At 37.0% G+C, this 15,352-nt stretch overlaps 1 protein-coding gene across 6 annotated transcripts; it reads left to right on the top strand.

The window, feature by feature from the left end:
* The first annotated feature begins 5,233 nt into the window (after nt 1–5,233).
* LOC104238214 (coatomer subunit beta-1-like) lies at nt 5,234–14,026 on the top strand. 6 transcript variants are annotated; one of them, XM_070163175.1, is made up of 7 exons: nt 5,234–5,472; nt 6,206–6,296; nt 6,938–9,001; nt 9,706–10,215; nt 10,624–10,709; nt 11,713–11,955; nt 13,750–14,026. In XM_070163175.1, the coding sequence occupies exons 3-6, from the start codon at nt 6,956–6,958 to the stop codon at nt 11,915–11,917; spliced, it is 2,847 nt and encodes a 948-aa protein (XP_070019276.1). In that variant the 5' UTR covers nt 5,234–5,472; nt 6,206–6,296; nt 6,938–6,955; the 3' UTR covers nt 11,918–11,955; nt 13,750–14,026. The 6 variants fall into 6 exon arrangements, with proteins under 6 accessions (XP_070019276.1, XP_009790812.2, XP_009790813.2 ...); XM_070163177.1 differs by lacking the exons at nt 5,234–5,472; nt 6,206–6,296 and adding exons at nt 6,306–6,454; nt 6,551–6,641; XM_070163174.1 differs by lacking the exons at nt 5,234–5,472; nt 6,206–6,296 and adding exons at nt 6,368–6,454; nt 6,554–6,641.
* The last annotated feature ends 1,326 nt before the right edge of the window (nt 14,027–15,352 follow it).

The raw sequence follows: 15,352 nt of genomic DNA, 5'->3' as shown, positions 1-15,352 counted from the left end.
TTAGCAGAGTTAGAGGCTTTTGATGAGAAGAGGTTGGAAGCTCAACAGAGTCTTGAATGTTATCAAGCTCGATTGTCTCGCGCCTTCAATAAAAGAGTTCGCCCGAGATCCTTTCAAGTAGGAGATCAAGTCCTTGTCGTACGAAGACCCATAATTACTTCCCATAAACCTGTATGGAAGTTCACTTCAAAATGGGATGGGCCATATGTCGTACAAGTATCTTACTCAAGTGGGGCTTACAAGCTGGTTGATGCAGATGGCATGAGAATCGGCCCTATCAATGGTAAGTTTTTGAAGAAGTATTATCCTTGAAGTCGCAACGCTCCTTGACGCATGAGCCTAAAATGCATGTTGCTACACTCATGGCCCGCATGAGTCTAAACTGTGTATGCCCCCCCCCACACAAAAAAAGAGTCCGCTAGGTTGAAAACTTTGAAAGAGGCGGCCTAGGAAAAAGTTAGGACATAAAAAAATCACCTAGTTTGAACTATGGTATGACTTGATCCCCTTCACCAAGGTACGTAGGCAGCTTAGAGTTTCATTCTAAGTTCAGTCGCATAATTTCAAAAGATACATATTGCCCAATTGTCGTTCGAATGAAGTATGGGTGAATGTAAGATCAAGCTGAAATGCCATCCTCCTGTTGAACTTTGATCTCATTTGATTTAAAGGGGGAAACCCTCCATGGTAAATTGATATCTTCAGTGGGAGGTCAAGTATTTGCATTAAAGTCTAGGGATTCTCTATGTCTTCTGGTTCGCCAAACCTTCAAGTTTGTTGGTCTCCAAGTCCGCCCTCTGCCTTAAAAAAAGGAAAGAGAAGAGAGACGTCAAAAGGAAACACAAGTATAAGGAAAAGATTACTTGGCACAACGTTTCAAATTCAATGAGACTTGAACTCAAGATATTTGTGAGAATATAGCTCTTAAATTTTGATTGATGGCAAGTAAGTAATCTTCCGATCTCGAGGCTTCCATACCAAGATATGAATTTTTTTGGTGAGACTGCGCAAATCTGGAATTGATAGCATGGTGCAATATAAAGTTGGTTTCAAAATATTATCTGGGACGATTCTGAAGTTGTTTGATTAAGAATTTTGGATATGTCCTAGATCTTGAAGTCTAGTTTTCAAGAAGTCAACCAGTTTGTAATTTCGACGTTCCTACACCATGATATGAATTTTTTGGTGAGACTGCGCAAATATGAAATTTTCAACGTAGTGCAATCTAAAGTTGATTTCAAAATATTATTTGGGGCGATTCTGAAGGTGTTTGATTCTAATTTTTGGATATATTTTAGATATTGAAGTCTAGTTTTCGAGAAATTAAATGGTTCATTATTTGGACTCTCCCACGATAAAATATGAATCTTTTGTTTCAAGCGCTTAAAGCTGAAAATTATGCGACTAAGATAAAAGTCGGACAATGTAAAGCAAAAGAGAAGCTGAAACAGTTAAGCCATCGAAGTCTCCAAGTTGAAATCTTCAAGTTCGTCGGTCTTTAAGTTGAAATCTTCATGTTCGCCACCATTCAAGTTGAGATATCTAAGCCCTCCAGGTCAAGTTGAAGTCTTCAAGTTGAGGTCCTCAAACTCGTCGGTCTTCAAGTGGAAGTATTTGAGCCCTCAAATTTTTCACATTGAAACATCAAAGTCCGCTGAATCTCCAAGTTTGTCGGTCTTCAAGTTGAATTCTGCAAAGTCCGCCGAATCTTCAAAGTTTTCCAAGTGTTCAAGTCGACGTCATCAAGTCCATGAAGTCTTTGAGTTGAAGCTTTATAACTTTCTAATCTTAAGGTGGACATATAAGTCCTTTTGCACCTTAAGTCGTTCTCTTTGTGGGTTTGTTCTTAAAAGGAACTATAACTTTTCAATCTTACGGTGGACATATGAGTCCCTTTGCACCTTATGTTGGCCTCTTCGTAGGGTTGTCCTTAAAAGGAACTATAATTTTTCAATCTTTAGGTGTACATTTAAGTCCCTTTGCACCTTAAGTTGGCCTCTTCGTGGGTTTGTCCTTAAAAGGAACTATAACTTTCCAATCTTAAGGTGGACATATGAGTCCCTTTGCACCTTAAGTTGGTCTCTCTGATAGTCGGGTCATTTTGAGAGTAATCTCTCTGATAGTCGGATCGTTTTAAGAGTAATCTCTCTGATAGTCGGGTCGTTTTGAGAGTAATCTCTCCGATAGTCGGGTCGTTTTGAGAGAAATCTCTCCGATAGTCGGGTCGTTTTGAGAGTAATCTCTCCGATAGTCGGGTCATGAGAGTAATCTCTCCGATATTCGGGCAAGGATGAGTACCCATCCCTCACATCCTATGATGGTCTTCTTCACGCATGGATCATCTCATTAAACAAGGACACATCCTTCTTGTTTGACCTACAAAAAATGACAAAAGAAGAAAAGCAAAAGAAAAGAAGAAGAAATTACCTTCGCGTCAATGCTTTCGAGTCCACAAAACTAGACTCAAATGGCTAATGGCTTCAAAATACTGCGATTGATGCCTATTGAATGGATATGCAGCTATTTATAGAAGTGGTGAAACGATACTGGAAGTTTAATGGCGATGTGGGATTGGAAATTTGTTAGAGTCCAACAAGGATTTGATATCCTAATTCAACTAGAAGAAAAGGTTACGGTGGTGGAATTTGCTTACATATGCAAATTGAAAAGAGGACAATGTTAGTTCTATTTTTAGTGAACTACGGAAAAAATATCCTAAGAATATGATGATGGCATCAATGTGGTTTAGCTTAATTCCATTATTCAAGTCAAATATATTGAAAATGGACATTGCTAGAAGCTGCATGGGATGTTTTCCATCATAGTTCTTTTACTTCAAGCCTAGTCTTTTAAATTCACACAACAAGTTTGAAGTAGGGGCATTTGTAGGTATATAAATTTTATTAAAATTAAATCCATAAAATAATTTGGACTATATTTTAAATTCAAGATATATTGGTCCAAATATATATTATGGGCTAATATAATTGAATTAATTATATACGTCCAATATAAATGGATTAAATAAATAAGTCTTAATCCATTGGACTAGCCCATTTAATTGGGCTAAATTGATGAGCCCACTTCATTAAGCCCAAAATGTTATTTTCCTAGAGGCCCAGTTTGGTGCCAAATGTCAAATGACATGGCGTGCCAAGTTAAGCGGAAGAGCCAACAGGATCATGCCACGTGTCAAAATGACAAGGCATGCCAAGTCACATTAAAAGGCTAATGAAATCGCGCCACGTGTGCAAGTGACATGTTATGGCCAATCAAATGCGGCCATGTCACACTTCAATTTGATTGGTTGGAAAAAGTTTGTTCTTATCATGACTCCTCCCTTCCACAACTATAAATAGGGGTTTTCATAACCCAGAAAAGATACCAGAAGTTGTAACATAAGCAAGAAAGAGCTCGTAGATCAAACGCTGCAAATTCCTCCACAAGTTTCAAGCTTCAAGCAATCAAGTTCAAGTTCAAGCAATCAAATTCAAGCTCAAGAACAAAGAACAAATCAATTTCAAGCTCAAGAACGAAGATCAAATTAAGTTCAAGTCCAAGCTCAAGCTCAAGAACAAGATCATCGTTCGTGGCAACAACTACATATTCATCAAGCTCAAAGGCCCTTGAATTTATTTACTATCGAAAATAGAATTATAGGAATCATAGAGATTGTATACTCATATTATTTGAAATCAAATACTACAATTGTTGCGATATTTTCGGTCTTAATTTTATTTTCTCAACGCAAATTTATTGTCTACAGTAGGTATCAAGAAAATATGCCTCCAAAACAAGAAGCCAAAAAGTTAATGACATAAATAAAATAAAGAGTTTTCTCTCTTACAATGCACTTATGCATTATCTCATATATATATTATTTGCATATATATATAATGGTAGTGATGTGAGGAAGCTCAACTGTGTATTATAAATTAAACTATTATCCGAAAGAAATTGGTTCACATCTACTTTATATGCACTGACTTAAAATTCCAAATCTAACCCCTTATACACGTATATCTAGAAGAAAAAACGGATTTTTTTGTGCGTCTTCCTGAAGATTGAGGTGTGTATTTAAGCTGTACTTTTAAATGGCGAAGCTTATTTTATACAAACAAGCAATCCTCCCAAATAGTAAGACCTAATTCTATTTAAGTCAATATTTTGGAGTTATAAGGAATTTGATCTAACATACTTAAAATGACTTACATTCATATAAGAACGGATCGAAATAGACCAAATAGACAAGGTTAAAGATATTATATATTTTACCGAAAAACTATAAAAATATTAAAGTACCAGACATAAATTCGAAAAATATATTATATTGCAATTACAAATTAGGTTTGTGAAAAGATTGTTGAACATAAATAAGTAAAGATTCGGTTGGGGAATGAAGGAAACCTTGTAAAAGAGATTTGAAATCAAGATGCTCAACTAGTATTTGATAAAATTCTCAAATGAGCTAAAACCATGAATACCTACCTAATTTGTGTTCAATTTTCTTATGTCTCAAAGTAGATTGGAATTGCTAGAATTTTCGGAACGTTGTAGTAACTTAAGGAAAGCTTAAACAAGGTATGTACGGCTAAAATCCCGTGTTTTAGAAATTGAGCTATATTGATGCTTGTGTAAATGTGGTAAGACTGAATTTTGGATTCTTGCTTTGATTGATACTTTACATGAATTGGTGTTGTGACCCTATATTTGTGAAAGATGCATTCCAATATGATCAATGCGCTATTCTTGATAACTTAAAAATGGTGCAAGGAATATGAATCATGTATTGAAATGCTAAGACCATAAATTGAGATTGGAGCTGCATATATTATGTCAAACTATGTAAAACTCTCTATGTATAGAGATGTTTAATCTAATTAATTTGGGAAATAGAGTGTGACCAATGTGCCGATAACTTGAATTATAATTGTACCTAGTAATGTCTATGACATTAGAAAATATGAAACAAATTATGAAATGGTGAAACATTGATAAAAATATACAAACATTAATGTAAATATCTAATGCGACAGTTCAATTGCCAAGAATTCACAATCTCATCCTCATTACAAATTCGAATACTTAGACTCTATATTTCAAAGTGTAAATTATGAGGGGTGATCCATATTTTTGTATTTTATGTGAGGCTAATCAAACAATAATATTTCTCCTCTTTTTCTTGTTCTTAATAAGCTAACTTTTTATTTTATTTTATGTTTTTTCTTACAGTAGTTTTTAAGCTTTGCTCCAGACTCGTTACAAATACAAAATACCAGACTCACTCTGCGGATCTCGCAGATCTGAGTAAAGACACCAAACTTTCTCCCTCCTTAAAACCACCCACCCTCCGATCACCATTTCTCCCGACTCCCCTTTTCCAACCTTACCCTCAAATACCCACAAATTCCTCATTACCAAATTCTCTTCAAAAGATTCACTTCGATTCAACCATTTCTGCATTTCTATCCGGTAAGTCATTTTTTTCTCATTCTAGATTTGTTTCTCTGTTTTATTTTACGGAATTTGATTGTTAGGGCTATTTGTCTTGTTGAATTATGCCGCCGAACTGCACTGTTTAGTTTACAATTCGGAGTCGGTAGATTCGGAAGTAGTATACTAGTATTATGTTTGCACATTTATTTATATATGTTTTTATTTAAAATGTAATCCGAGTTGAAAGCAGAGGGCTCAGAACCAAACTTGTTGGGAAGGGTTAGATCCGCCTATGCTGAGCTGAGCATTAATGATATTGATTAATTTTTGGATTAAAAGTGTTGGGTGATTCACTTGTATCATTTAGCTTGATGCCCGATGCATAGAGCTCGCTGTATGCCTGATTCAAATAGCGTTACTCCATCTAATTTGGAATTGCGCATTGTTGATTGATTGATTGGTTGACATTTTCACATTTGATTGATTGGTTGACATTTTAATCCACATTTGATTGATTGGTTGACAAATATGCCTGAACCAAACTTGTTGGGAAGGGTTAGATCCGCCTATGCTGAGCTGAGCATTAATGATTTTGATTAATTTTTGGATTAAAAGTGTTGGGTGATTCACTTGTATCATTTAGCTTGATGCCCGATGCATAGAGCTCGCTGTATGCCTGATTCAAATAGCGTTACTCCATCTAATTTGGAATTGCACATTGTTGATTGATTGATTGGTTGACATTTTCCATGCGTTTCCGCCCCTGCAGTGTGATTTGAGTATTGATGTGACTTGTGGAAGAGTAAAATCTGGTACTAGGCTGTGGTGATCTAATACCGCTGTACCTCCTCATTCTGCTGGTAACATTTATTATAAATCTAACAAACTTTGTTAAAAGTTTAATTTTTAATGACGGTGGTGTCTGAGCCAGCTTCCCTGCACCTCGACTAGTCCACCGGGTGCCTGCTACCTCCCACTAGCACAGGGATCGTGTAACTCTGTCCACCAAGGCATACTGGTACTTTTTTATTTTAATTTGACTCTATAGGTAGGTATCGACGGGGCTTGCGTAATGTAGTTGTAGTTAAGGCTGAAGTAGCGCTTTTTATTTTAGAAGATCTACTGAAGTACCAAAGGCGAACGGGGCTCCCAGGCCGGGACGTCTGGCAGAATGCTTGGCCTCCTGCGTTGGAAGCGAGGCATAGGTAGTATTTTTTTTTTCCTTCGCTGAGATTTGAACCTGAGGCATCATGGTTTTCCTCCCACTTCATTGACACTGGATGACACCCCATGGGAAAAAATTGACTTTTCTGAATGGCTTTGTTCATTTATAATCAAAGAATCATTGTTGAGTAGTTCTTTATATTGAACTGCCTTAGAGTAATTTAAATGTTTTGACTAAACTAAAGTTGGACTCTTTTCTGACCTTTGCAACTTTATTCTCTCTTGTAAAAAGTTATAATATGTTATCTTGAAGCTTATGGGAAACTTTAAGTTTCAGGTAAGCAACTAGAATAAAATGGAGAAGTCCTGTTCTTTGCTGATACACTTTGATAAGGGGACACCAGCTCTTGTCAATGAGATCAAGGAAGCCCTCGAAGGGAATGATGTTCCTGCCAAGGTTGATGCCATGAAGAAGGCCGTCATGCTTTTGTTGAATGGTGAAACACTACCCCAGCTATTTATTACTATTATTAGATATGTCTTGCCCTCTGAGGATCACACGATTCAAAAGCTGCTGCTTCTGTATCTGGAGACTATTGAGAAGACCGATTCTAAGGGGAGCATGCTGCCTGAAATGGTCCTAATTTGTCAGAACTTGAGGAATAACTTGCAGCATCCAAATGAGTACATTCGTGGAGTTACTTTGAGATTCCTTTGTCGGCTGAATGAGGTTGATATAATTGAACCTTTGTTTCCATCTATTATGAGCAACTTGGAGCACCGGCATCCGTATGTGCGGAGAAATGCAATTCTTGCTGTCATGGCTGTTTACAAGCTTCCACAGGGTGAGCAGCTCCTGGCAGATGCACCAGAGAAGATTGAGAACGTCCTTACCACGGAGCAGGATCCATCAGCTAAAAGGAACGCATTTCTGATGCTTTTCCAATGTGCTCAGGAACGTGCTGTCAATTATCTCTTGACCCATGTTGATAGAGTATCTGATTGGGGTGAGTTACTCCAGATGGTTGTCTTGGATTTGGTCCGAAGAGTTTGCAGGACAAACAAAGGGGAGAAAGGGAAGTACATCAAGATAATTATATCACTACTTATTGTCCCTTCTGCTGCTGTTGTGTATGAATGTGCTGGGACTCTAGTTTCTTTGTCTTCTGCCCCAACTGCTATAAGAGCTGCAGCTAATACCTATTGTCAACTTCTACAATCTCAGAGTGACAACAATGTGAAGCTTATTGTGCTTGATAGACTGAATGAATTGAAATTTTCTCATAGGGAGATCATGGTTGATATGATTATGGATGTCCTCAGAGCGCTTTCAAGTCCGAACCTTGACATCAGGAGAAAAACACTTGACATTGTTCTTGAGTTGATCACCCCCCGTAATATCAATGAGGTTGTTCTCACGTTGAAGAAAGAAGTTATGAAAACCCAGAGTGGTGAACTTGAGAAGAATGGTGAGTACCGTCAAATGCTTATCCAAGCCATTCATTCCTGTGCTGTTAAGTTTCCGGAAGTCGCAAGTACAGTTGTCCATCTGTTGATGGATTTCTTGGGTGATAACAATGTTGCTTCTGCAATTGATGTGGCTGTTTTTGTCCGTGAGATTATTGAAACAAACCCAAAATTAAGGGTTTCCATTGTGACAAGGCTACTGGATACTTTCTACCAAATTCGAGCTGCACGTGTTTGTTCATGTGCCCTTTGGATCATTGGAGAGTATTGTCTATCTCTTTCTGAAGTTGAGAGTGGCATTGCAACTATCAAGCAGTGCCTTGGTGATCTACCATTTTATTCAGTTTCTGAGGAAGGTGAAGCTAATGATTCTTCGAAAAAGTCTCAGCAAATAAACTCCACTACTGTTTCATCTAGAAGACCTGCTGTCCTTGCTGATGGGACATATGCTACTCAAAGTGCTGCCTCTGAAACTGTTTTTTCACCCGCGACAGTAATTCAAGGATCTTTGACCACTGGAAATCTGAGATCCCTTCTGCTAACTGGTGATTTCTTCCTTGGGGCAGTTGTTGCTTGCACCGTGACTAAGTTCATTTTGAGATTGGAAGAAGTTCAGCCATCTAAAGTTGAAGTGAACAAAGCAACAACTAATGCATTACTGATCATGGTCTCAATGATACAGCTAGGGCAGTCTTCAGTTCTTCCACACCCAATTGATAACGATTCCTATGATAGGATAATTCTGTGCATAAGATTGCTCTGTAACACTGAGAATGAGGTCAGGAAGATCTGGTTGAACTCTTGCCATGAGAGTTTTGTTACAATGCTGTCTGATAAGCAGCTGCGAGAGACAGAAGAGATAAAAGCAAAGGCTCAAATTTCTCACTCTCAGCCAGATGACCTCATTGATTTCTACCATTTGAAGAGTAGGAGGGTAAGAATCTTCTATTTGAACATTATATGTTTGATTAACAAGGAGGTTCCTGTAGCTCTTTTCTCATACTTCAGTTAATATATTTGTGAGAACTATCTTAACTGACCACTAAATCGTATTATGAGGGTTTTATCTGTAATCCCTACGGTGTATTCGTTATGCTTTGTAGACCTTGCGTGGATGTAGGTTTCTTTGCTATTTTATCTCAATTTTTCACCTTCCTGTCACAACCTTCTAAGAAAGGTGCTTTAAGTGTTATTTCACCATCCAAAGACAGACTTAGCTTATTTCAGCTTTTCCAGAGCTTTCAAATTTTGCCTTTTGTTTCTTGGACTACTGTTTCAATCACATTAAGAAAATCATGCATATCACATTGCATAAGTTTCTTTAAGCATCAAGTCTCAAAAGTTTAATTGAATATGAATACCAGCTGCGACTTCAATTTTAGAGTGCAGGTCACTCAAAAACTAAAATAGCTCCTTTTTTTTGATTTTTTTTTTTTGGGGGGGGGGGGGATGATGATGTACCAACAGCTCAAATGTTTGCATTTGAATTGTTTCTTTTTCTTTCTTTAATATATGTATCTTGAGTCGTTTCTACATAATGGCAGAGCTAATCTAGTTAAAGGTGGTGTTTCGTTTTTTGGTGCTTCAATGCAGTTGAAATTTATTCCTCCATGTCATAAATACATTTCTGTTTGCCAGGGCATGAGCCAGCTGGAGTTGGAAGATGCAGTCCACGATGATTTGAAACGTGCCACTGGAGAATTTGTCAAGGATGAGAATGATGCTAATAGACTAAATCGGGTTCTGCAACTCACGGGATTTAGTGATCCTGTTTATGCTGAAGCATACGTGACAGTTCATCATTATGATATTGTCCTGGATGTGACAGTTATTAATAGAACTAAAGAGACCCTCCAGAATTTATGTTTGGAATTGGCAACAATGGGTGATCTCAAACTTGTTGAGCGTCCACAGAATTATACTCTTGCTCCTGAGTTAAGCAAACAGATAAAAGCAAACATCAAGGTGTCTTCAACTGAGACGGGCGTAATTTTTGGGAACATTGTTTATGAGAGTTCTAATGTGCTTGAGCGGACAGTGGTTGTGCTAAACGATATCCATATTGACATCATGGATTACATCTCTCCTGCAGTGTGCAGTGATGCTGCTTTTAGAACCATGTGGGCAGAATTTGAGTGGGAAAACAAGGTAAGATGCTGTTCCTTGCTATTTTACCATCATTGAATTGTTCTTTCCTGGTATTCAACTCATTTTTTGTTGGAGAAATGAAAATGAATATTTGGTATGGTCGTTCTTTGTTGTTTTTGATGATTTACAATCTTATGGTTTGGTTTATGTGGGATCAAAATTTAGGTTATGCATGGGTTTACTAAAAACTTCTATAGATTATTAATGGCTTGAAAGTGATCTAGTCCTCAAGCTAATTTTGTGAATGTTGATCTCTTTATGGAGTTTATTGATTAATCAATGCACTGTTTAGTCTCTAAACTTTGAAATAATCTCTTGTTTGTCCTACCATCAACGTTGCGGAGCAATGTCCGCATGAATAATATGTATAAGCACTTGAGAATGAGCCACTAACTGTCTGCATTGCAGGTTGCTGTCAACACTGTCATTCAGGAGGAAAAAGAATTCCTTGACCATATAATCAAATCAACCAACATGAAATGCCTTACTGCACTGTAAGTTATCCGCTTGCCTCCTCTAAATATGGACGGTTGGTGCTTGGTTTTTATGTCTGTGTTTTCTAATTTTTGATTTTGTCATGATTGATACCCATACCATCTAATTCTGGATTATTGCATTTCCCATTTTTCATAGTCCAAAGCTGTGATACAGAGAACTTGTTTTGGAGACAATTAGTAAAAAGAAAAGGTAAGGTATTATCTATCGTAACAAGACCTGTAGCCCTAGGGTTATTCTGCTGTATAAACTTAGAAGTTCATTATTGATGAGAAACGTGTTGTGTTTAACTAAGTGTTTATTATTTTCCATTACGGATACGAAGAATGTGTGCACATAAACAAGTGTCTGGGTTTCATTTTCTTTTTAAGTCTACTTGTGTGAAAATCTGGAAGTACTTAAATGACTCTTCATGTCTATCATGGTGTTTGCGTATGGCTGGGATTAGATTTGTTTAGGAGTACTCTTCTAACCTCCTTTAGGATATTAGGACCATTGGTTTCATAGTTGCTAAAACAGTTACTGTTAAGACCTCGGAGCTTTCCAAATGATAGGTAGTCTCAGAAGTCGTGAGAACAGAGTATCAGGGGGGATCTGTCTATTCCAATTACAGGTTTTACATTGCGCACCCAGAAAAGTTTTGGTATTGGTATATTCAGAAATTGTGAAAGAATCTTGAGTTGGATAGCACATGTTACTTTATCAAGGGAAAAGTGGTAAACTTGACCAGATTGGGATCATACTAGTTATGCATCTAGGGTAAATAGGTAGTTGTTATTGGAGTTTAGCTTCTTCTTTGTACCATTGTTTTCTTTCTCTGTTGGATGTAATTTAACCGCTTAAAATGAGTTTGTTAAATTAATGGCTTCAAACTCCACAATGGCCTTCGGGTTCATTTTTTTCTGTTACTCATCTGGTTATACTGAGTAATGTCATTTTTTCTTGTGATGCATGGCTTTATTGACACTATATCTCCGGATGTGCTTTCATGCAAAATTTCAGGTCTGCTTTGGAAGGGCAATGCGGGTTCCTTGCTGCTAACTTGTATGCAAAGAGTGTGTTTGGTGAGGATGCTTTGGTGAATGTAAGCATTGAGAAACAAGCAGATGGTAAGCTGAGTGGTTATATTAGGATAAGGAGCAAAACGCAAGGAATTGCACTTAGCTTGGGGGACAAGATAACAGTCAAGCAGAAGGGAGGCAGTTGATCAGGTCAACCGGAATTTAGTATGACCTGGATATGCCGGTATCTTATATTCCCCATCTTTAAAGAGATTTTACAACGTTATTTGGTTTTACCTTATGTTTTCCCGTGATGGTTAAATTAGGTGGCCTTTTCTTATGTAGTTTTTGTTCAGAAACTAATTCTATGGGTACCTATTATATGGCATGGCTTCAGCAAGGCATAGAGACTGAAGTAGAAATGAATTGTCTATTATATTTGTTATAGAAGAAAATATCGAACTGTTGTTTGAAAAAGTTGATATAAAGGTAAAAATATCCCATTACCGTTAAATATCCAACGAATGGGCTTGATGTCTGTGAGAGTTGTATAGACAACAACAAACCCAGTATATTCGCACAAGTGGGGCCTGGGAGAGTTGTATAGAACACTTTTTAAAGGGCAATACTTGGAAGGTTTGATCCTTATCAATAAAATAACAATATACTTGGAAGCAGTGATAGCTAAAATACCTATGTGTGCATTTTTTGTCTAAACCCTTTTCGGGGTGGTGGTGAATTCTGCAGATCATGATCGTTCTATTAGCAGTGACAGCTAACATACCTATGCATGGGTGTCATTTTTGCAGAAACCCTTATTGGTAGTGGGTTCTCTGTCTTTTTAGCATGTGCTATCTAAAGGATATTTGAGGTTGAATTCGTCGTTTTGCTGCTTGGCTGTGGGAAGGCAAATGGTATTTGGAGGAATAGACAAGGCATGATTTTCTTCTTGATGAAGTGTAGAACGGGGTTGTCTTTCCATTGAGCCGGGGAGACAATCCAAATCGTAATCAGTGTTCATTATTTGATTGAGCACGATGTGGTCTGCTAGTCGCGTTAAACCATTCAAAAGAGTTTTGTCAGCCCCCAAAAGTGCTTTCCTTCTCGCGGAAAGAAGATGTTTAGTTTTTTTGTCTATCTCCTTTACCTATCATATGGTGAGTGTCTAAATTAGAAAGTTTTAAGAATTCAACTTTGGTCCCTTCTTTAAGTCTTCTGAAGTCCAATTCGGAAAGCGTTGGAATATGTTTATATCTGAACATGGGTATATCAGTATTAATCATCTAGAAATATTGCAGCTCTATACTGCAAACTGTTTGCCTCCCCCGTTCTTTCCCAACTCCTTAGTGTAGATAGGAAAATCTTTTTGGATTCTGATACTCTTAAGGTAAAATTGCTCTGTTTCCTTATGGTGTTCCATGGATTAGGTTTACAGATACTTACGTGTGGATGTAGCTCTGTGACAGAACATGCGGGTGCAGCCACTACTTTTGGCTTCAATTTATATGTTTATATCTATCGTTACCAAAGAATAGTGGAAACAGTGATATCACTAGTTTAAACTAAACTCGCCTGTAACTTGGATGCGATGGAAACTTATGGATCGTTTTGTTCAGACTAATTTAGATTATATTACATGGATCTTATGGTGAATAACAATACATAGATTGTTATGCGGTGGATAATAATACGGGATTGTTATGATATTAAAGCCAAGAATTATCTTATTATTACACATTCTCATTTCACCATTTTTTCCTTCTATAAAATAATACAATGATTCTCACTTAAGTTATACAGGTACTAGTAATCGGAGATTAACATTGAGGAGTTGTATGCCGGAAACCAAACGATATACTTATAAAGCGAAGTTTAATTAATGCCTTGATTGTTTTATTATATGAACAGACTAGCCCTTATGGTTTTAAGCCTTTTTCTAATCAAATTTTTAACTACCTGCTAGGCCTCAGTTTCCATCTCTTTTATATCTTGACGTCTGCTTTAGATACAACCTCATTAATTTCCTCATAAATTGCAGATTGTTATAAATTGCAGATTGTTACACTTGAATTTGAGGCTCCTCCAAATCCCCCATTTTGCAGCTTGGTGGAGTGCTGGGGTTATTGAGAGAACATGTAGAGAATATAATACTGCACTTATTCTTAGGTTCGGATATAAGAGATTCAAATATTTTATTTTCTGTGAGGACGGTTTTTGTAGAGAAAGATTTGAAGAAATATTGCATTATTTTGACATGTTTTCAAGCAGAAGTTTCTGCTGAAGTTAATTCAATTTCTCTGTTAAACTGATTCAAAGGTCTGTTTGTCCTGTTCATTCTTTGTCCATCTCTTTATTATATGTTGTTTACCTACTCTATCGGCTTAAGTACCTCGTCATTTAGACATTTATGACATGAAAACTGAAATAGATTCGTCAATTTCAATGAATATTCCATTTACCTACTCTATTGGCTTGATTGTGCTTGCACACAACCTTAAAGCTCAAATTCCTGCAGTGGTAAAAAATACTAAGTGCTTCCTTCCTATTTGTTTAAGTTTTGGTGGATAGAGTTCCAGATACATGTATGATGGTGAAAGGTAACCGATACCTAGTACAATTAGTTGTGGTGCATACCAACGGGCTCAGTCAACATGGTTATAAAAAGACAAAAGGCATGTCAATGGCTGATGATCACTACAAGGTTGGGAGGAAAATGTCTAGACAAGCTTTAGTAGTGAAAGCAGAAAAGGAAAAAAGAAAAATTAATATACGAGTTTGAATACACCACATCTGGGGGGGGGGGGGGGAACTACTATTACTATCCTCAAATACCAAGCACAAATGTTGATACCTTTGTCGGCCTTTTGGGTAAGAAATCAGTTTAATTCCAACTACCTGTAAGATGTTCATAGTGCTACGAGATGTTCAGACTTGGTCTAGTAGCACTCTCTTAGCAACACAATGGCTATACGCCCTTCAAAACCAAGTACAACAAGAATCTTGTTGCTTCATATTCAATGATGAAGCTAGCAATGGAGCCATGAATTCTGATACGAGAATTCAGAAAATAGTACGAATGTCACATCTAAAATGTGTTTGGACATGAATTTTGGATGAAGTTTTGACTTTTGACATGTTAAAAAGTACTCTCTTTTTTTCCAACTAAAAAGGGGGCATTTGCATCTATACCCGCTTTTTGGATCACGTTTTAACTTGTACCCGCTTGGCAAAAAAATTTGCAAGCGTACCCACTTTTTTGCGTAACTTCAGCATCTGGGCCTGAAGTAGCAAAAGCAATCACGCAAATTTCAGCATTTTAGTAGACGGGCCTGAAGTAGCAAAAATTGCTGAACCAAGTGTGCTAAAGTTTTTGTTTGTAATTGCTGAACTTAAGCATTCTAGTGTTGAAATTTTGTTCTCTATTTGCAGAAGTTTTTATTTGTAATTGCTGAACTTAAGCATTCTAGTAGCTGAAGTTTTGTGATGCTGAAGTTATTTAGTTCATTTGTAAAAACTTCAGCACTAAATAAGCTGAAGTTATTTTGTCCTGGATTCATTAGTTTTGTCATTAAGCTTTTTCAAAAACTTCAGCAGAAGATGCTGAAGTTATTTAGTTCATTTGTTTTACTTCAGCACTAAAT

This window comes from Nicotiana sylvestris, chromosome 12, assembly GCF_000393655.2.
Source record: "Nicotiana sylvestris chromosome 12, ASM39365v2, whole genome shotgun sequence".
NCBI lineage: Eukaryota > Viridiplantae > Streptophyta > Magnoliopsida > Solanales > Solanaceae > Nicotiana > Nicotiana sylvestris.
This window is presented reverse-complemented; position numbering and strand designations above follow the sequence as displayed.